Source organism: Pleurodeles waltl, chromosome 8, assembly GCF_031143425.1.
Source record: "Pleurodeles waltl isolate 20211129_DDA chromosome 8, aPleWal1.hap1.20221129, whole genome shotgun sequence".
Lineage (NCBI taxonomy): Eukaryota > Metazoa > Chordata > Amphibia > Caudata > Salamandridae > Pleurodeles > Pleurodeles waltl.
Genome location: NC_090447.1, coordinates 1,190,464,665 through 1,190,487,878, shown reverse-complemented (window position 1 = coordinate 1,190,487,878; position 23,214 = coordinate 1,190,464,665). Strand labels below are relative to the sequence as shown.

Sequence of the window (23,214 nt, the reverse complement as noted above, 5' to 3'; positions counted from 1 at the left end):
ATCTGTATCAGTTATGCCACATCGGTCAAGATCTGCTAACAGCCCCCTTAGCCCACCGGTGTCCAACAGTGGTGACCCCTTAGATGAGGTATCCAGTGGATCGTGAGTTGGTGATAATGGATGAGGAGAATGAGGTGGGGATGGAGGTGGTGGTGAAGGGGAGGTGGTGTAAAAGGAGGATGATAGGCAGGGCTGGTACCTTTGTACTTGGTTTCTTCCTGGGAGGAAGACGTAGATTGAGTGCCTGCTCCAAAGTCAATTCCCTCTTTGGAGGTGGAGGAAAGGAAGGGGAGCAATAATTCATCCAGTGCCCACTTGTATCTGTATTTAACTCTGGAGAATGTCCAGCTTCTCCAGGATAGGCTTGACAGGGGATGTGGAAGCTGAAGATGCGCTCTAAAGATTTCAGTACCGAGTGTTTCAGTTTCAAAGGCTGAGACTTCATTGCCGATGAGGGAGATGGTGTCAGCTGCTGGATCACCACCGAAGTTCAGGTCGGTGGCAAAACATGCTCTTGGTCCACAGAGGTCACGGTCGATTGCAAAGGCTAGCCTTAGTCGCACTCTTCAGTGCCGGGCCCACGGGTGGGGGGCCAAACCAGATTTTCAGATCCGACCATGGACAGAAGGCAGTGGTGATCCAGTATGCCTCTTCTTCCTCGGCGGTTGGCTCTTGTTGGGTGTGTTCCTCGCCAAAGAGGTCAAGAGTCTCATCTGTAGGCCTTCTGCAACATTGAGTTGACAAGCCCTGAAATCCCGAAGGGACTTCTTTAATCGAAACGATTTACAGATGTTGCAGTCAGCCTCTTTGTGGTCAGGTGAAAGGCACAAATTGCATGAAGGTGTAACGCAGTGTGCGGCTATTTTGCATGACAAAAAGGGCAGAATCTGAGAGGTGTGCGTTCCATCAGCAGAAACATATTTTCGATGAAGCTGGTGATACACAGAAGGGTAGGCCAGAACGGGCGGTGCCCCGGGGGGTGGTCAATCGAAGGAGCGCAACTCGCAAATCCTTGGAAAGGCGCCAATGTGGAAAAGCTCAATCGAAAACAATACTATTGAGGACACTAAAGAACCGAAGAAGCACACCGAACACAGTTCAAGCACGGAGTGAAGGCACACACGTTTGAACCTGACAGCGGAGAGAAAACAATCTAACAATGGAGTTGATGCCCATATGCAATATCACCAAGAGGAGGAGTCACCGGACCTCGTGACTTGAAAGACTTCTTCGAAGAAAAACAACTTGCACAACTCCGGACCCAGCACTAGACAGCAGAAGTACGCAAAGCATGTGTATCTACAGCCACCGAACATAATGCATTAGTGAATATGAAGATGTTTACAATCAAGGAAGGAAAACTGAGTAAGTGGTCTGTTTTCACTTCAAAAAGAACTGCCACACAACACCATTTCAGAGTGGAATACATGGTGTAGTTTGTTCGTCTTCAGAGAAAAAAAAGACTATCCTTTGTTTTTTTAACCCTCCGATTTAATGAAAATCGGAAGTTGTGAAAAACCCTACAGTATAGTGTATGATCCATTACTGGATTATGTAAACGTTGTGGGGGCCACATCTTCCACGTACGCTTTTTTATCACCTTTCAGTCATGGAGCTACAGAGTTTTTAGAGAATAACAGGCTTTATAACCTACACATGCCTCTACTGTCCAGGGCTATGGAAAACACCTGGCCTAGCATTAGGGCTAGATGCAAGGATGTAACAGAGAAACAGTGAAAATGTGTCTCCAGCCTTAGATAAGGGCAGGGTGGTAATGTCCCACCTTCATCCCAGCTTCCAAATTTTTCAACAGCACTGTTTGATCCACTGGGAGTTAGGTTCCAAAGTTGATGTCATGACCAGGAGGAAATATTATGCCTTCTTTATTCAGCAACTCACTTCAAAAATCAATAAAACAAAAAGGGCTATGTGTCCAATGAATTTCAGAATAAAAACTCAAAAATGACGTGAAACACTGTGTCCACTCAGTAAAGTGTGTCTTCACAAGCCTGCCTCTCTCAAATAGGTTCCATCTTTTTTTGCTGCTCAGCAGCCAAAATAGGTACCCTTACTGTGCTATTTAATTATTAGTTATATTTGTTATGCACTATGTTCTTTGCCGTTTGTGTGCTGTCTGGTTATCTCTGAAAACATTGACAAGGCTCATCATTCTGACTAATGCCTTTGGGGTCCTGTGCATGTTACATTCTGAGTTTAATTCAAAGGAGTAGTGTAGGAAAGTGCCACTGTTGGCATGGTTATCCCCCACTTTTTGCCTATTGCTGATGCCAACTTTGGAGTGAAAGTGTGCTGGGATCCTGCTAACTAGGCCCCAGCACCAGTGTTCTTTCCCTAAAACTGTACCTTTGTTTCCACAACTGGCACAGCCCTGGCACACAGTTAAGTCCCCTGTAAAAGGTACCCATGGTCCCAAGGGCCCTGTGGCAAGGAAAGGTCTCTAAGGGCTACAGCATGTATTATGCCACCCTCGGGGGACCCCTCACTCAGCACATGCACACTTCCTTGCAGCTTGTGTGTGCTGGTGGGGAGAAAAAGCCCAAGTTGACATGGCACCTCTCTCAGGGTGCTATGCCCACAAAACCACTGCCTGTGGCATAGGTCAGTCACCCCTCTAGCAGGCCTTACAGCAGGGTGCACTTTACCACAGGTGAGGGCATAGCTTCATGAGCAATACGCCCCTACAGTGTCTAAGTCCATTCGTAGACATTGTAAGTGCAATGTAGCCATATTGAGTATATAGTCTAGGAGTTTGTCATTACGAACTCCACAGCACCATAATGGCTTCACTGAATACTGGGAAGTTTGGTATCAAACTTCTCAGCACAATAAACCCACACTGATGCCAGTGTGGGATTTACTGAAAAATGCACCAAGAGGACATCTTAGAGATGACCCCTGTATGCTAGCCCAACTGCTAGTATAGGACTGACCAGTTTGTGCCAGCCTGCCACTTTCAGACCAGTTTCTGACCACATTGGATGAGTGCTTTGTGCACTCTGTGGTCAGAAGCCAAGCTTGTCCTGGGTGGAGGTGCTTCACACCTCCCCCAGCAGGAACTGTAACACCTGGCGGTGACCCTCAAATGCTCAAGCCTCGGGTTACAGTGCCCCAGGGCACTCCAGCTAGTTGATGCTAGCCCCCTGGACAAAGCCCCACTTTTGGCGGCAAGTCCGGCAGGAAAATTAGGAAATGCAGGGAGAAGTGACTATTCCTGCCAGTACCCCTCCCTAAGGTGTCCAGAGCTGAGGTGACCCCCTCCCTGTAAAATCCTCCATCTTGGTTTGGAGGACAGGGACCAATAGGGATAGGAATGTGCCTCTCTCCCAAAAGAAATGGGCACAAGGAGGGTGTAGCCACCCTCAGGGACAGTAGCCATTGGCTACTGCCCTCTGACTCCTAACACACCCCTAAATCTAGGATATAAGGTCCTCCCTGAACCCAGCTCACAAGATTCCTGGCGACCTACAAGAAGGACTACTAAGCTGAAACCTACAGCAGAGAAGAAGGAAGATGACAACTGCTTTGGCCCCAGCCCTACCGGCCTGTCTCCTGCTTCAAAGAACCTGCAAAAAGACCAGCGACACGTCCGGCAGGCCCAGTGACCTCTGTCAACTCCAGAGGACTGCCCTGCACCCAAAAGGATCAAGAACTCTTGAGGACCACAGCTTTGTCTGAAGAAACTTACAACTAAGGACTCCCATCTCACTCTGGATGTGTGAGGCCTGACCCGTGTGCACCTGATGCCACAGCCTGTGTCCAGGTAGTCTACCCAGCAAGAGAGAGTCCCCAGGCGATTGTGAGCAAGTGCCCACCCTGGGTTGACCTTTCCATGATGACGCCTGCAGAGGGAATCCCGAGGAACCCCCTGATCGCGAGCTCCAGACGAAGATATTTGACGCCTAAAGAACACACTGCACCCACAGTCCCCAGGCCTTGGAGAAACCGACCCCCATTGCCTCATCGTTCAGCAGGCGGCCATCCTCCCTGTCCGACCAGTGGTGTGCCCAAGATAACCAGCAGCCTCTGAGTGACTCCTGGGGTCTCTTTATAGACCAGCATTGGAAACTCAACATCCAGTTTGCACCCTGCATCCGGCCGCCCCTGTGCCACTGAGGGTGTGTGTGTTGTGCCTACTTTTGGCCCCTCTAGTGCTCCTCTAATCCCCCCGGGTCAGCACTCTGAGTCGCAGATACTTACCTGCTGGCTGACCAGATCCCAAGTACCCACTGTCTCTACAGGAGCCCATGTTCATTTTGCTCAACTTTGACCTCTGCACCCGACCGGCCCCGTTTTGCAGGTGGTGGGTGTTTGGGGTTAACTTGAACCCCAACCGGTGGACTTACTAAAACTCGGAGACTGAGACTGTAAGTGTTGTACTTACCTGCAAACAGATCTAACTTTTCTTCCCCCAGAAACTGTCTAAAAATTAAAGTGTCCATTTTTAAAATAGCTTTTCGCCAATTATTCAAAAACTGTATTAATTACCTATTTCAAACAAAGGACTGTTGATACCTGTGTGAAATACAAAACGTTTGAGGTACTTACCAGCAACTTGAATCTTGTGGTTCTAAAAATATATTTTTGCAAAATAAAAACCATTGGTCTGGAGTTAAGTCATTGAGTGTGTGCTTCTTCTATTTTCTGTGTGTGTACAACAAATGCTTTACACTAACCTCTGATAAGCCTAACTGCTCGACCACACTACCAAAAATAGAGCATTAGTATCATCTATTTTAGCCTCTGGGGAACCCCTGGACTCTGCGCACAGTATCTCTCATTTTTATATAGTATATACAGAGCCAGCTTCCTACAAGTAGTACCCCATGTCAGCCATTACAGATGGGAATGTCTTTACAGGCTAATCAATCTCTTAAGAGGGTGCCAGGGATGCTCATCTACTTGAGCTTCAGTTGTGCTTTAGCTAATCACAGTCTGTCCCCTGACCCAGCACTACCTGCATGCCTTCCATCAATGCCATTTTGTTTTACTATGCAGAGAAAAAGGAACGTAGAGTGGTACAGCGAGGAAAATTCCATGTCTTCAGTATGTCCCCCACCAAGCCGTGTTACCTTTGTGGTTCATCTAATTACATTCTTGCATTAGAAAGGCAGCAAGATAAGAAATAAACTACCATCTGCATGGGTGGCAAGCAAGGTGACAGGTACACCCAAAGTGAAGCCAAAATGTCCACCCTCACATGAAAGTTCTTAAGGGGCACTAAGACGGGCACAGATAACGCTTTTGGACCTCTCACCAAAATTATGGACATAGCGTTCACGGCCAAAGATGAAGGAATAGCCAACGACCCAGACATACCCTTCTGACTTGGACGTCTGGGAAGGGTATGCCACGGCGTGGGTCCTGTGCCACTGAATTCAAGCTAGCCTGGCTGATGAGGGGTGTTACCCTGAAACTGGTCCAGGGAGGACCTGGCCTGGCAATTCGGGATGGACTGTTCCCATGGAGAGCAGAGTCAAGACTGATTTTAAAAAGGTTGGGTCCAAACTGGGAGGCATGGTGAGCAAAAAAACAAAGGATTTAACCCAGATCTGTGACTGGGGGATGAATGTTAGACAATGTTCAGCATTCTGTCCGTCAATTTTTTGTGTTGCCATAGTCACCCTAAGTAAGAAGTGTATGCCCAGACGTGGGAATTGGACTCACTATGCCAATGTATTCAAGGTAGCCTGGCTGATGAGGTGTGATACCCCGAAACCGGTCCCAGGATGCTTGTTTCAGGTCCAGAGAGGACCTGGCCTGGCAGTTCGGGCTGGACTGTTCCCACGGGGACAGTATCAAGACTGATTTGCATATGGCTGGGTCCAAACTGAGATGGCATGGTGAGCAAAAAAAAATATGGATTTAACCCAGATCTGTGACTGGCGGTGGTTGTTTGACAATGTTCAGCGTTCTGTCCATCACCATTTTGTGTTGCTAAAGTTGCCCTAAGTGGGAAGGGTATGCCCAGATGTGGGAATTGGGCTCACCGTGCCAATGGATTCAGGTTGATGAAGTGTGATACCCTGAAACCGGTCCCAGGAGTCTAGTTTCTGGTCCAGGGAGGACCTGGCCTTGCGGTTCGGGATGAACTGTTTCCATGGGAAGCAGGGTCAAGACTGATTTGCATATGGCTGGGTCCAAACTGGAGGGGCATGGTAAGCAAAAAAAACAAGCATTTTCAATGCAACAGGTCTCGCATTTGTTCGAGTTAGAGCTACTAGCGTTGTAAAGCAAAAAACTCTGCAGCGGAATCGCGCTATGTAAAATGCAGCGCGATCACGCTGCGTGGAAAATAAACAGATAAAGTAGTCCAGACTCCAGGCTGAAAACATCGGGACTTGTATGTTTTTGGTACTTTACCGGTGCTGTGTAGGTGGGCTAAACACCGGAAAAGGCATGACGTATGCATGCCTTTCACAAATGAAAGCAAGTGGATTTTAAAAGGCAAGCCCACGAACCAATGTAAGTGACTCACGTGGCATGGGCGTGGTTTCAAGTCCAAAGAGAGATTACAGAATGGATGGAGCACTTTGTGCTCGCCTATAAAAAACGATGGATTTAGCCCAGATCTGTGACTGAGGGGGAATGTTTGACAATGTTCAGCATTCTGTCCATCATCTTTTTGTGTTGCTATTGTCTTTTATCTGACAAGCATTTCATAACTTCCCTTCACACTTTTTAGTGAATGTTTATAGTGACTGTTATGTTACATTTTGGACCTGGTGAAAGGAACCACTGTGCAAAGACTAGTAGGCTCTGAAGCTGCTGACCACGCTCTGTGCCCTTGTTGCAAAACCAACTGTGCACAGTTTTTGGCAAAATAAATATACTATGGGCCAAGTGTGTAGCCCTCCTGCCAGTTCCTCTATCATCAGAGCTGTGCTCACATTGCAGAGTGTTTGATGATGTGCAGTGGGTTCCTGTCGCACCATGCTCCGACGCTCCATACAGCCTATTCCCCCAAAAATATTCCACATGTCGTCTAGCCTTGCTCAGAGGATGCTGGGCATAGGATTTGGACTTGGGCCACAGTCTGCACCCAGACCAGAGCCATCTGAGCACATTCCTTATGGTCAAAAAACCCTATGCAGTGCCCCAGACACCCACTGGGAACAACCATTAACCATGCACAGATGGTAGCGGAAGGAGAAAGACCATCTCATCCTCAGAGAGAGAGAGAGAGAGAGAGAGAGAGAGAGAGAGAGATGTAAACACAGACAGAGTGATACAGATAAAAGGATAGTGATTCAGAAACTCTCAAGTCATATTATAATCCCTCATGAAAAGACTTTAGTTATATGGAATCCCTGGTTTAGATTAGTTTAGGACCCCTAGAAAACAGAGTACTGATCATTTCTTTAATGGTCTATGCAACCTAAACATTCACCTTTGCTGTTTGACATGATTAACTACAGCTACAACTTATTTTGAAAATACAAAATGAAGTCCAAACTTTGGATGCCGCTCTGGTTTGTGGACAACGATGACAATTAACTTGCACTGGCACTGCAGACGTGAGATAGAGAAAGGGCTTGTTCTGTATGTATTTAATGCAGCAGACGTCCCAGACTGCTCAAAAGGATACTGTAGACATGCAGCCCAGGCACCTGTGCGGTAACTGCCAAGACGGCGGCCACTCTCTGAACAATGCCAGGTAAAGTTCTTGTCCTGCCCTGTGCTTAAGACCCATTCCATTTCCAGAACAAACAGCACCATTGTTACCCTGCCTTGGTGAGCTGGAAAGAAAAATCAGAAACAGGTGTTAATTACATTTATGTTGGCAAAAATAAAGACAGATTCAAATATGCACTTACTAACTACTCAAAACACAACAGTTCCAAGGGTTCTGTTTCACTTTTTTGTAGTGTAAATATAATGTAAATATACACTTTTAGTACACACCTTTATATAAAGAATATGCTAAACTGATATGAGAAAAGCAGTACCGCAAGGTGATGCATACGTATGCGATTATATATTGGTTGCTGTCAATAAGAGGTTTGCTTTCCACCAAAGGGGTCCCAAATAACAACCAATTCTTTCTACTAAAGAAAGTGAAACCATCAACGGCCTGATGAAATATGACCACATCCCCCTCAACCTAGTGAACACCTCTGACCTCCTACACTTTCTTCAAAACCAGTGGCATCAACCAGAAATACATTACAATGGCATGCCCACCAATTTGGATGACAAGATTAACATCCCTGGTGGCACACATGCAGTCATGAAAACATCAGATAGGAGACATTGCAATACAAAAAAAAGAAAAAAAGGCAACAGGCCTTCTTTATCTATGCACACAGGATCTGGAAAGACATTCATTCTGACGTCCATCAGACTGGCCAAACCCTACTTTAACCTAGGACAGAGCTGGGGGCACACTGCTTTAAAGACTACTACGTCACAATGAAGTGGCAGCCAACTTCTCTCGAAACCCAGCTACCACTTCAGTTATTTGTTGCCTGCATCTTTACCATTGGCCCTGAACAGTGCTCTTCTACCTTTCGACTACCTTCAAGCTATGAAATACTACAGACCTACTCCAAAATCACCAGTAAACTCACTTGAAACGCCACATTATTACAACTGCCCTGATGCAATTCTATGTTGTTTAAGCCTCACAGTGCTTTTCTGATAGTTGCTATAAGGGAGTCACTGTCAGCATGGCAATGGTAAGTAGTAATCCTCCAGCAGCGGGTTTGCACAGACCCACAACAAAAGGTGGTTGAAGACGCCAGAATACCATCTGCATTCTCCTACCCTCGCCTAGATCTGTGGAGACTGAAGAAGGGGAGATAATGGATCATTATCTGCCCTTTCACTGCTTCCCACATGTCTATTTGACATGGATGAGGCAGAGGGGAGGAATGAATGTCTTCAAGAAACAACCACTTCCACAACTGATGTTAGAGCACTGAAAAACAACTTTTGTTTTTCACTGCTGTGACTTAATACTCATATACAGTTCCATAAAATAGAATGTAGCAAAAGCAGCCACTGCCTTAAGTATGGCAACCTAGAGGCTACACTCCTCCACCTAGTTTCTGATTGCCCCTTGTTTATCACATTTTGACAACAGTCAATTGACACAGTTAAAGATACATTAAACTGGAGATACAGAGGACTCACCTGCTGGGCCTTCTTTGTTTCCTACAAAGAACAAAATGAAACAAAAGATGCCAACACTTGTCGAGTGACCTTCTGAGTTATGGTTCCCAGCGTTTTTGCCGCAGAGTCTTAGGTAGGGTGGGTGTGTTTGGTTTTGCTAAAGTCGCTTCAAGTGGCCAAGGCATGTCCAGACCTGGGTCCCTTGCTCACTTTGCCACTAGATCCAAGTGAGCCTGGCTGATAAGGGGTGATACCCCGAACCTGGTCCCACGATGTTTGTTTCCAGTCCAGGGAAGACCTGGCCTTGCAGATCGAGCTGGACTGTTCCCATGGAAAGAAGGGTCAAGACTGATTTTCAAATGGCTGGCTCCAAACTGGGGTGGCATGGTGAGTAAAAGGACAATAGATTTAACCCAGCTCTGTGACTGGGGGTGTTTGTAAAGTTTCAGCACTCCATCCATCATCCTTTTCTGTTGCTAACGTAGCTCTAAGCGACATGGGTATGCCCATAAGTGAATCCCTTGCTCAGTGTGCCACTGGATTAAAGCTGGCCTGGACGATGAGGGGTGATACCCTGAAACCAGTCCCAGGATGCTTGTTTGGGGTCCAGAGAGGACCTAGCCTGGGTGTTCGGGCTGGACTGTTCCCATGGGTAACAGGGTCAAGATTGATTTGCATATGGCTGGGTCCAAACTGGGGTGGCATAGTGAGCAAAAGAACAATGGATTTAACCCAGATCAAGTGTTTGAAAAGTTTCAGCACTCCATCCATCATCCTTTTGTGTTGCTTGTGTTTTGTAGGATACCATACAGATCCATGATAAGACCCTTGTCTGTATTTTTCGTCAGGAGGCATTTTTTGAAGCCCGTGAGGGGTCTCTCACCCAGTGCCGGATCTGTAGGTACTGCGTTCTCTCCATCTCTGGGAGTGCATAGTCCGCCCAATGTTGCATCAAAAAAGTGACTGATTGAGCCACACCCTGTATTCAGCCAGTGTCCAAATGCAGTCTGGTCCAAGCTAGGTGCGAAGGCAGCACTGCCAACTACCAGAGTGAGTGGGGAGGGAATTTTGGAGAGAGCTTTCAGTTTTGCCACCTGGTCCCACACTTTTAGTACTGTGCTTGTGACTGGTGAGGAGGACAATCCCCACAGTCTCTATGTGAGAGTTAGGAATGGGACCTTCCATAGGGAGTTAACTACAATCGCTTGATACATAAATAACCATTGTTTTTTTAGTCCTTTCCTGGACCACTCTACGTAACAGAGTTGGGCAGCTTGGAAATATTGGAGGAGGTTTGGGATTCCCAATCCCCCTTGAGCTGGGCACTGGAAGCTTAATGCCGGACTCATCCAGGGACGCCAACCTGTCCACAAAAAGCGATGGAATTCACTCTGTAGGGTCTGCAGCATACTTGCAGGGAGCTCAATCAGCAAGGCCTGAAACAGCAATAGTATTCTCGGTAGCAACGTCATCCTTAGTGCTACTATCTGGCCTAGCCAGGAGAGAGGATAGAGCTTCCACTGTGCCAGGTCGCATTCGATTTGCTGAAGAAGATTCTCTTAATTAAGGGATGATGTCTCCCATATGGTCGTGGCGAGTTGTATTCCTAGTTACAGGATAGAGATGGACTGCCATTGTTTAGGATAGTGGCGTGCAAGGAGGGTACCGAGACGTTGAGGGCCTGAGACTTCTGCATATTAATCCGAAAGCCCAAAACGTTACCGAAGGTCTCTGTCTCCTCCATGAAGCTAGAAGAGCCTCCTGAGGTTTTTCTAGGGCAACACTAACATCATCAGCATAGTGGGCCAGAGTATACAACTCCTCGCCGAAAGTGACGCCCGTGATGGTTGGATTGTCCTGGACTGGTTGTGCAATGGGCTCTATTTATAGAGCAAACAACAGGAGTGAAGGTGGACACCTCGGTCTCGTCCCCTGACAGCGGGGAATGGGGATGAGGTCTGGTCGCTAACTCGAACAGTCGCTCTGGGTTGACTATAGTTACTGAGGATCCAAGATTGGAAACGGGGGCTGAAGTCAAAGTGGCTTATGGTCGCCTTCAAATATGATCAGTGCACCCTGTCGAATGCTTTCTACGTGTCAATGGTCAGGAGCATAATTCCCACTTGGAGCGCTTACCTTTATCAAGCAGATGGAGAATGCACTTTGTATTGTCACTGTACTGCCTGTGCAGAACAAAGCCCACTTGGTGTGGGTCAGTCAGCCCTGGCATGAGTGGGTTCAGACAGAATGCCAGTATACTAGTAAGGAGCTTAACATCAACGCTGAGTAGAGCTATTGGCCTGTAGGACCTGCGTTGTGGGGGATCTTTCCCTGGTTTGGGAAAAACGATTATTGATGCCTCCAGCATAGAAGACTTGACCGAGCTTGGCATGAGTTATTGTGTTGAAGAGGCAAGTCAGGATGAGCGCCAGGAGCGGGCAGAATGTTTTGTGTGAAAAAAAAAAAAAATAAAGAGACCGAAACCCATCCGGGCCTGGTGATTTGAATGGTTTCAGTCGTGCAATGGCAATTATAACTTCTTCTATTGTGATTGGGCGATCAAGTATCTCTGCCTGTTCTGCTGTCAATTGTGTGGTGTTAGTGCCTCTCAGGTATTCCTCTGGATCCTCTCCTCTTTCTCCCCCCTCCACCGAGAGCATTTCTGAGTTCCGTGCTCCCATGGGGCAGGATGCTGAGTATCTGCTGAGGGACTCTCAATTTGCTAAACCTTGTGAGACTCAGTCAGGTATCTGTGCTGGTGGAGTTTACCCTCCAGACTGAACATGATGCAGAAGGGGTGACCCCAAGAGTATGTTATTCCATTCTCATGGAGGAGGTTTGTAACTCAGCAGAACGTTCTCCATTTCTGCAACGTAGTGGCTGACAAATTCTGATACAGGACCAAAATATGTCCTCTATATATCACAGGGCGTAGGGCTCTGGCTTTGCGGAGTGCAAAATCATGGATTCAAACCAGAATGTCGGCTGGCCGGGAGTTCTCAGCCTGTGGAAGTCCAACCCACTGGACCTCCTATCTAGCTGGATTTCCTTTTCTGGTGGTGACTCCAGGATCTGGAGGAACAGGGCCTTGACATAGGCCGCGATGTCTGACCCTTCCCCACTGGTTGGGGCCTTCCGTATATTTTTCCACTGCAACTTGTTCTCTAGGTCCTTCGCGTGGGATTGTAAGTCAATTTGCTGCTCACAGAGCCATATTACTTCCTGTTGAAGCTGTTCAAATTCCTCATCTCGGGCGGTTTCATGATTCTCCAGGGCGGAGGACCTTTCTCCTATCTCTGCTACCTCACAACATACCTCTTTCAGGTCATGTGAAAGGTCCCTCTTCACCATCTGCAAATCTACCCAAAGGGAGGTGCAGAGGGCTTCCAGGAACATGCAGGTGTCCGAGCTCTTGCCATCTCCACAGTCAGCCGATTGTGGTCGGGGAGTGCGGACCCATCCCCAGCATTACTCCCAGAAGGTTTGGATAGCATGGCCTTCTAGTTACGGTCTTTCTTGTTGTGGGCAATAGCCGTGTCCCATTGTTATCTGCAGTAGGCACTATAGGGTCGAGGGCCCCCACCGTGAGAGTGCCATCCCCGGGGTGAGGGGCACCTCTGGGACCAGCACCTGGGGAAATCCTGCGCCAGTGGCAGTGCAGATGCCACCCCAGTGACTCTGGACCCAGAAGAAGAACGTGGCGTCAGGTCCGAACTTTTGGCCATACTCCTATATCTACTCGAGGCTCTGTAGCACAGGCACAGGCGGCTGGAGATAGGGAGCTCAGTGTGGCAATAGACTCCGGGGCAGACAAGTGAAGTCCCTGAAGGAAGAGCAGTGGACCATTTGTTTCTCCCCCATGGCAGTGTCTCCACTAGCTACAGAGGGGTATGTTGCAGGCCACTTTTGGGTCCTTCAAGGTAGTTCCCAGATTTCACCCGACTTCCATTCCACCTCCTAGATCCAGGGGCAGAATGCTGGCCTCATTGTCACATTTCAGAGGGGGACCCCAGGCTAGGAATTAGGGGTATAAGTGCAGGTCCTTGTAGAAGGGGTGCGGTGGGAAAGGAAGCGCTGATTGGTGTAGGCCCCCTGCACAATGCACTCTCCTTTAATTAAGTCCCCAGGCAGTGCTGCGTGCAGGTGAGGAGGGGGAGCGAGTACCTTTTAAGTCTCTCTGGACGGCGTGCAGAGAGTCAACCTCAGTGGTGCAGGAACTCAGTCCAGAGGGCTCCTCAGCCAAAGGGTCCCACTTGCCACTGAGGGCCCTGCAACAGGCAGCAGCAGGCAGGCTTTAGTAGGCGCACTAGACAATTCTTTTGGGGGCTAGGAGCTCCCAGGTGCGCGTCGGCTGGTGAAGGTCAAGGCTGCATGCCCCAGCTCTGCGGCGGGATCACATCTGCTGTTTGGGCCCCGTCTCTTCAGCGCCCTGATCTTCAGTGTGAGGGTGCTCTCAGAAGCATTTATTTCAGCTGTGCAGTGGCGGCTCTTGCCGGCAGGACATGTCACCTGCTGGGACGCCAATGGCTCACTGCAGCCGCCTTCTTCGTCCCGCAATTCGGCCACACTGCATGTCGGCCACAGTTTTGTCACCTCCTGCGGCTCGGTGAAGCGGCTGTTGAGTCACCTGGATTGTCCCTGCAGTAATTAGCAGTGTTACGTGTCCTGATCTACCCAGTAGTGTTACAGCAGGGCTAGCAGAGAACGCGGGTCATGAAAATTTGTCCTACCCGCCCGCTAACTTGGCTATGCCCCCTTACTAAGTCCTTTAAAGGACAATGTTCAAAGTTTTGGAAGACATCAGGGCAACAATCCAGGGGCTGGGAAAGACAGGAGTAACCATGACAGGATCTTAGGGAGGTTAAGCAAGTCGACAATTACAGCAAAGAAAGAAATGTAAGAACTTTAGAAGCCTAGAGTCAAATACTTAGGACACATCTTATGAGCTCAAGAAGTAGAGCCTTGTACTAGTCTGGCAGAAGCAATTGTGAAAGTGTCATATTATTACTTGCTAACTTTATGCTTGTCTTATACCATGTATAGTGGTCTGCTGCATTTTGGCAGGTTTGCCATATTCCAGAAATATAAATAATTCTTGGTGGTATCATACATTCTTGGTGGTATCATACCAGTTTTAGCAATTACGGAGAATTCTAAAGTGATTTTACCCTGTGAAAGTGCTTACCTGCTGGGATTCGATGAACCATGCCTGAGAAAGCAGTTTTCTGCCATGATTTTGTAAACAATTATGGAAATTGCTCTTGAAGCTAAAACGAGATCACATTTTCTATAAATTCAAAAATATATTTCCCTCATGTGAAAAACGTCTGACATGCTGATTAAAACATACTTCCAAGAAGCAGGAGCAGTCTGTCAGTTAATTTCACTGTAATCTAGTGCTGTATTACCAAAGTTCTAATGAGGAACTAGAGTGCTAACATTGTTCATTCATGACAAATGTGGGGCACATCTTAACACCATGTTGCTGAAATCAGATCACATTACATTTGCTACAGAGGAGAACTGCAGTAAATAAACAAAATGAGGGCCTAATTGGGTCATAGAAATGACGGGTAGTGCTATAGAAAGCAAAAAATAAAGATGCATGTTCTATAAAGTGGCAAACATCTTACTCATTTGTGTAATAGAAAAAGTCTGGCAACATAAAACATTTACTTCCAACATTAGCAGCAGTCGGTCAGTTGAATCCCCGGTGATCTATTGTAGTTTCACCAACAGAGTAACAGTGAACAACTAGGGTGCTAATGTTCTGATGTAAAGAACTCCTGAGGGCCATGTTGAAGGAATAGGGGCTGTTGAATTTAAAGCCTTTCGTGTGGAGCAGGCTGAAGTGTTAAAGCAGATATGAAACTAGCTGGTTAAAAATATGAGAAGGGGTATGGGTTAGAAACAGTTAAAGGGGTAGATCCCTACCAAGGTCTAGCACCTCCTTTCCCCATGTTTACTCAGGATACCCGCCATGACTACTGCTTAATCCCTACCTAATTTTGAAATAGTAACATTTTGGTAGGCAAGATATATTTTTTTAATCTTCCATTTAAATGTATGCGAGTAGATTGTTTTTTAAAGGTACAGGAAGCTGCTAGCAGACAGATCTAGTATTAGATTTACTTTCCAGTGGATAGCAAACCCCTCTGAAGAGTTGCTGGTTGGACATTTCTTTTTTTTCTTTTTACTTTTCCCAATTCCTTTGGTCAGTAACTGCATCTCTTTGCATGAATGTGCGCTGGCTTCAACATAATTTTTATTTGATTTACATATAAATAAATTATTACATATTTAACATTTGTATATTTTTGCTTATAAACTTTCTTTACTTATACCCAACACAGTGCTACATTGAAAGATAAGTAAAACATGTTTAAATAATTAGCATTGTAAATTAGACAAATAAGGACGCTATTTTAAAACACAGTGAAAATTGTCATAGGCAATACAAAGTATTTGCTGACTGAGAACACTTTAAGTATGTTCTAACAACACATAGCAAGCAATGGGGTTGGGGACCCCTTTGTTACAGGTACTTGTACCAGCAAAGATTAAGAAATATTTTCATGTACATATTCAGTGCTATGTAGAGGAGAGTGAATGATTCTGAAGATGTCTTCTCCAGCAGTATGTCTCCTAATGCAGACAAATTCTGTGGGCTAAGTGAAGATTCCACTTCTTTATTAGAACTGAAAGATCTTCCCATGCAGCGGTTATGGGAAGAAGGCATATCGATAGTTAGGTTGTAATGAGGCTTATCTCAGGTACTGGCTATGAATCTCTTGGGTAGACATTGACCAGTTAGGAGCCAATCAAAATGCAGCACTTAGGTAGTGTACAGATGTTTGATTTACAATAAGAAATAACATTTGTTGATAGAGGTATGTACAAAAGTAAGCTGTGGTACATAACATTTAAAAGTACATATTGTACCACTGAAGATAGTAATTAAAAGTTAGCCACTTAAATGGTAGATGATGATAAAGTTTACATTGGTATATTTTTCATATTGTTTATATTGTTATATTGATGTTAAAATTTATATTGTGCCTAACTGATTCAGACCTTAATGTTAAGTATGTTCTGTAACAGTAATATTTCTACAGCTATGCAAACATAGGAACAAATAATAGTAGCATTCCAGTCTATCTTTTTAGTCTAATACGCCACTATAGAAGAGTCCAAATTGTCACACCACGTACACGGAAACATGAACAAAGCAACTTCAGACATTTTGGCCTATAGTGATGTGACCTACACATGCGTCCAGCAATGGAAGCATTTTTAACCTCATTACATGCAGTGCTATCCCAATATAGCAAGAACAAATTGAGATAAACTAAATATGCTTTGCATGAGGATACTGAATTTCTAGAACAATCCTATTAAAATTCCAGTGAGTGTCGGTCACACACCTCCTTCAAATGTAATAATTGCCTGAAATAACGTTTTACGCAAGTTTACATTTAGGCCATTATGTAGCATATATCAGAAGCCGGATTTATACAAGGATCCTGGAAAAAATAATCCTCAAGTATCATTGTTGAGAACCCTTTTCTATTTTCTCTTTTTTTAGCACAGGGATGCACAAAGATTCATGGAGTAGAATATTGAACAACCATTACCAAAGCCAATAGGTCTTGCCTCTGTGACCCACACTGCACAGCATCCTGATGCAACACAGGGGTTAGGTAAAAGCAACACAAAGGGCTGGGGACAGAAGTGCACAAGGAAGACAGCTCGGAAAAAAACATGCACTCTTATGGATTGCTTAACAAAAAAAGCAGTGCTTGAAAAGCAAGCAGTAGAAGTAGAGAAGCCAGCCGATCAAAGAGATGGTAAAGAGGCAATGATCCATTGGGAAGGACAAACATAGGATTGACAAGCAGGGACACGTTTAACAAGCAGACAAATGAGAATGACAGAAAACCCAACCAACTGAGTAAGCAATGGGTGGGCTCCAAACCCCTCTATGTTCTTGGTAATTCACAATAGGTCTCATAACATAGTGCATACTCTGTCTATTAGCGTTGACCTTAAAAATTAACTTTCCATTTAAGTGAGGGATATCTGGGAGTCGTGTTCATAAAAACATGTTTAGTGATTAATGTAAGGGAGCACTAATGTTAGGGAAAGGAAATGTTTGGCAGACATCTTAGAAGCAAGCACTGGCAAGGACAATAGGTCTTGCATTCAACACCAGAGTGTGAACTCAATGGCTTTGATGATGCCCATTTTTTTGTTTTGCCACAATTTATGGCTAAAACTATTGTAAACATGTGCACATACATGCTAAAGCATAATGGATATGTTTTTTGTTAAGCTTAATGAAAAATATTCTAACGTGGCTGTTATGCACGTTGAGCAAGATAACATGTGGAAGTAGCCCTACAGACAATGGAGTGGAAGGAATTACAGCAGTAGAGTTCTGAACACAGCAAAATAATGGCACATACCATGAGAGACATGGTTATTATAACAAGTTTTGAGATGACGGTTACAAAAACGAAGGTTAGATAGCAGGAGTGCAGGGCAACTTACTTAGAAAATGAACTGCCTTTTAAGAAGAACCATTTTAGTACAGAAAACTGTACATAGTACCTGCGATACATTCCCGTCAGACATGCCATGCTACTTCCTAAACAATGTTGGTGAAATCACATTATTTAGGTGTTATTTATAAGTGGCCAGGATATGGCTGAGCTGAGATTTTTACCATGCCCAGTAAATTAAGGCACCCCAGGGCGAGGTATACAACAGGTGTGAAAAATGTCTCCAATTTCAAGTTTTTTACTTAAAAATGAGGCACAATGTGCATCAAATTTTGCATGTTCTGTTTTTTTTCTGGATCACACCATAATCCTCCAACGTTTCTCCCCCTTGATAAATATTGGCCCTTGATAAATAATGGCGGGTTTGACTTAATACAATCTGACAGCAGAATATAACAAAGGTGTGATAATTCTTGCACAGCTCCAAAGGCAACTCAAATTTCTGGGTGCACATGCATCAAGATTCAAGAGCTAGCTTGTAATAAGACTTTAGAACTGCAGGTGGTTGCAAAAGTTTAATTATATTCTTGGCTCAATGCATCTAGAAAGAAGTGGTAAAGCCACCTGGTAACCTATCTGTTACAATAACCTTACTTTATGAACAGCTGTGCCTCTGAAGTTGAATGTTGGTGGATAATAATAGTGAAGCATAAAGTGCATGTTTTATCATAGGATTATCAGCTTCCATGTCCTTGGACATGGCTAATAGAGCAGAGCAAAATACTTCTGGGGAGACTATCAGTTATGCTGAAATCATTCAGAACCCAGAGAACTGTGTGTAACAATCATCCATATACTGAGACTATACCTCTTCTGAAGCTCTAGCATGGATTTAGGAAAATCAGCTCATGTTCAGTCCTAAGGAGGTAACTACTAATTAGAGAACTCACATATAACCAGAGTGTAAACACTGTTAATATGTGATGAAAAGACACTTAGGATGAACTATATGAGATCAATCAATGGATCATATATATCTCCACATACCTTCCTGGAGCCTATTCCAGCTGATACCAATGTCAAAGTTCTGGATTGGGTCTGCAACTTGATAACTGTAAACCCTTGTTAACAAACGTATTATCGCTAGAGGATCCAGAGAGTTAAGAATCAAAAGTGAGCTTCCATTAGAAAGCTCCATCTTTAGAAAACACAAAAAAGAATACCAAGACCCAGGAATATACTTTGCTTGAATTCTAGACTAGTGCTATGAAGTAGCAGACACAGGGTAAGACTTCAGTGTATTATTAACAGCAATACTGTCGGAGTGGCATCTATTATTCATGCTTCTGGTAACCATTGCTGGGGCCATATTATTAGTCTTCATTTATATTGTGCACTACACTAGGTTTTTACTTTAAAAAAATATTTAGAATGCACTTTTTGTGTTCTAGTTGTTGTAACCACCTCTTGGACCTGTGTCGGTTCCACCTGTTTTCAGCTTCATTTTAACATTTTCAGTATTTATGTGCTTTAGCTAAGCTGCTTTTAGCAATGACATTTACACTCATTTCTTGCAAGATAGTCTTCTAGGAATATGTGGTACGAGTTGCTTGTTGGCTAGCCTTTGCACAACATGTAATCTGTACTTTCTGTTCAAGGCTAGGAACAGTGTACACAATATCTAAGTTCTTATGTTGTGTGTTCGGGAAAGAGCTTCTAACATCTAGACACAACACTGCATCAGAACTGTGCTTCCAACACAGTCTGACTATTACATAAATTGTGCACTGACCCAGAAGGGGCAGAGGTCATTCAAGCCAAGGTCGTCCTGGGACAAATGCTATGTGACATGCAGCTTGCTGGCGCTCATCTACCAGCCCCCTGAGAGGATTGCCATCTACAGTGCAGGCCGACTCTTGACACTATCTTCATGTATGGGGTTGGGGCTAATCCTTTAGACCAGGCCAGGCAGAAGGGTACACCCACTATGCTCTCACCGTAGTTTAGGGTTAGGTAGGAACTTCCAGAACCTCTAGAACATCTAGAAAGACAGTCACCATGGTTGGGTTGTTTATCTTCTTTACCGTGTTTGCAATGGTCATTACTTTGCTTTGTTTCTCCTGCCTAATTAATAAAGCTCACTCTCTATATGCCATATTGAGATTACTTCCATAAATGTATTAAAAACCTATCTCACATCTCTTTGTGTCCCACCTGGGCATACATGAGTAATACCACAGTAGGGTAAGATCTGTTTCCATGACTTCCCTGGGGAGTCAGAGTGTCATGTTCAGGTTGGGATAATCACCTTCTACCCCAGTGGGTTTGGAGGTTTGGGTGAGGCACTGAGGGCTAGCCAGACGTTGGGCCGACAGTTGCTGAGGGTGTGGATGGACTCTGTCTCCTACATTCTGAAGCTCTGCCGTCCTAAATAAGCAGACCTATTATTTAAGCAGGAACCATATAACCTAGTGCTTTGAGTGTGTAATTCCTTAATGAGAGAGGGTTTGGGGTTCCATTTATTGTTCAGAGTAATAGTTCATGTGATCGATCATTCCCTAGAACAAATCTTGCTCAGTGGGGTATGCAATGTTTGCAGTAGACTGGTTTCTGATTCGAGGTGGGACATTGTGTAAGACCTTCGCCCCAGGAAATATAGAAAATTAACCTCTGCATTCTTTGGAAAATAGATAAAACGTATCAACTCAGCACTCACACCACTGACATGCCACTCATCCTGCACTCGCACACCACTCATGCTGAAAGCTTATCCTATGGTCATACATCTCTCACCCTACACACTCAGCACTCAATTTGATACACACTGTTAACCACACACACACTCACACCACACACTCTACACACACAATGCTCACATTGCACATACTACTTTCAGACAGCACTCCCGCATTATTTACCTTGCACTCACACAACCCTCACCCAGCACACACAAAATACTTACCATGCACTCACACCTCTCAGTCTGCACTCACACCACACCCTGCACACAGACAAACCACTCATCTTCTGCTCACGAACCTCCCACTTCGCACTCACCCAGCCCTTACACTGCTCACCCAGCACTTACTTGTCACACACAAACCACTCACCATGCTCTCACACAATACACCCTGCACTCACGCACACCACTCCTTGCATGCACACACACTGCTGATCCAGCATACACAACTCACACTGCACATTCCTACAGCACTCACACTCTACTAACACACCGCTCATTCTAATCTCACTGTACACTCAGACACTGCTCACTCTGCACACGATGCACATAATCACCCTGTACACTCGCACACTGTTCGCACTGCATCAGCAAAGCACATCCTGTTCATTCTACATCCAGACACTGCATGTGCTGCAATTGCACACCTTTCACCCTGCACTTATACCACTGGTATTTTACTGACACCATTCACCTACCACTCAAATTGAACTTAAATATTACTCAAGCTGACGATTCACACTGCACTTACACACCTCTCATCCTGAACACAATCGTACATCCCACCCTTTCTACTTATGAACTATCCACTCTGCATATTGACTGCTCACCCCATACACTCAAACATTCATCACTTGGCACGCACACACCACTTGCAGCGAGACACTTTCATCCCGCACACTCACACTGCACTAAGACATCAATCACCCAGCACGTAAGCGCCACTGGCCCTGCACACACAGCGCCCACGCTGCACTTACACCTTGCACACAAACTGCTCATCCTAGACTCACACACTTCTTACCTTTCACTCACACATCTATCACCTTGTGCTCACCCTCCACTTAAACACTCAGCATTCACCTAGCACTCACTTATCATTCACCTTGCACTCCCCCACTCAAATATAAAGGTGTTATTTTGAATAATTATCAGAACACATTACACTTCAAACTGCAGGAAACACGGCTGAGCATACCTAACATCAGTGATCAAATACAACCATTAATTTTTACGATTTAGGGAAAAAACACCATTCGCTCACAGAATGCCAACATGTATATCAGCGTAGCCCATTATACCATTCTGACCTCAAACACAAAACTGTATTTTGAAGTTGATAGCAGAAAGGGGTGTGGGTGCTGGTACTGCAATGCTGCAACACATTTTTCCTGACTGTACTACTCTCGTCTGTGCCGATACCAGAGAACACCCACCACAATTATGTATCATATGTTGCTTAACAGCATTGCTGTGGCATGTGTATGACCTAAAAGGCAAATTACATACCATATGCATTAGTGAGCCTTCCTTAGTGAATAAAGGCTGCCTGGCTCACGCACCTTAACTAAAAAAAACAACAACAAAAAACAATGATCACCGTTGCTTGGACTATAAGTACTCTTTATTTGGAAGCACACTATTTTTCCCAAACCAAAAGCTGGAAGAGTCACAGTCCGACTCTGTAGTAGTACTGAAAACTCTTGTTTTGATCACATAAAATTTAGCAATATCTGCACTGTCAAGCCAAACCTAAAAAGATATAAAGTCTTTAAGCACCTGATTAACTGAAGTAATTGCCACTCTGAGCTTGAGACTTTTCCCTCGGCTCAGTTTGCAACTGATTTTAGACCCATACAACAGTTGATTTCGCTACAACTCTTCTCTTGGAACACTGCCAACCCTCTGCTGATAGCCAATAGCAAGAGGCCAGTGGTTAGCCTTCATGGACCATGTAAAGCCATGGCTAACCTTAAACAAGCAATGACTCGAATCAAGGATAACCAGTCATTGTTTTATCTATATCTTAGGTCCACAAACAAGTGGACGCTTATTTGCTATGAGTGCAGTTTTGACTGTTCTGAAAGCTGTGAATGCACATTTTCTGCCTTCTCTATGAACTTCTTCATCAGCTCCCGATTTATTCACAGTAATTTTAATTAATTTCACACACCCAAAAACCAGTACAACCCTTCTACACCATAAGGAGCATGGTTCATGCTCTATCAAACTATGTGAATAAATAAGGTAAATCTCAGAGCCTACTCTTGGTTGATGGGGGTTGCTTGGTAGGCATGTGAAACATTCAGAGGCAATGATTATTAACATAGGAATTTTGCCATCACACACTAAGCTATGGATCTCATGGGGCAAGGCTTTCTTCAGCCTACCACCATGCATGAGAGCAGGGCAAACATCCACATAGAATAAATAGCCCTGCTATCACAGACGTGAGCCCCTGCAAGAGCAGAGGAACAAAACATAATGATCAAGAGCATGTAGAATAGGTTTAGCAAAAGACTGCTCTGCTGTCAGATGCAAGGTTCAACATAACACAAGAAGGAAGTAGCTTGTGCAAGTTCAATATGAAAGAGATCAAAACTCTGCAGTCATGTCTGAGCCAGTACCATCGACAGAATGAGAAATAGATCTGCTGTCAATTATGGAAATCTGCAACATTAGTACAAAAGAGAGAGCTCTGCTCTTACAGATTATACCCCAAGAGTATAGATCCTCTGTCAGTCCGAACGACTAACAAAGAGATAGCTTTCATATCAAATATACAAGCTTACAATGACAATGTGAAATGGGAGACAGTAGTCTGTGTGACCCTACAAGATA

General features: G+C 44.9%; 1 protein-coding gene across 3 annotated transcripts in view; it reads right to left on the bottom strand.

The window, feature by feature from the left end:
* The window catches only part of WDFY2 (WD repeat and FYVE domain containing 2), a 450,542-nt gene that overhangs the window by 246,933 nt on the left and 180,395 nt on the right, over positions 1-23,214 (bottom strand). For all 3 annotated transcript variants that reach the window (XM_069205446.1, XM_069205445.1, XM_069205447.1), the window contains one exon: positions 7,607-7,757. In XM_069205446.1, the coding sequence (XP_069061547.1) occupies positions 7,607-7,757 (151 nt within the window). The remainder of the gene's footprint in view (positions 1-7,606; positions 7,758-23,214) is intronic.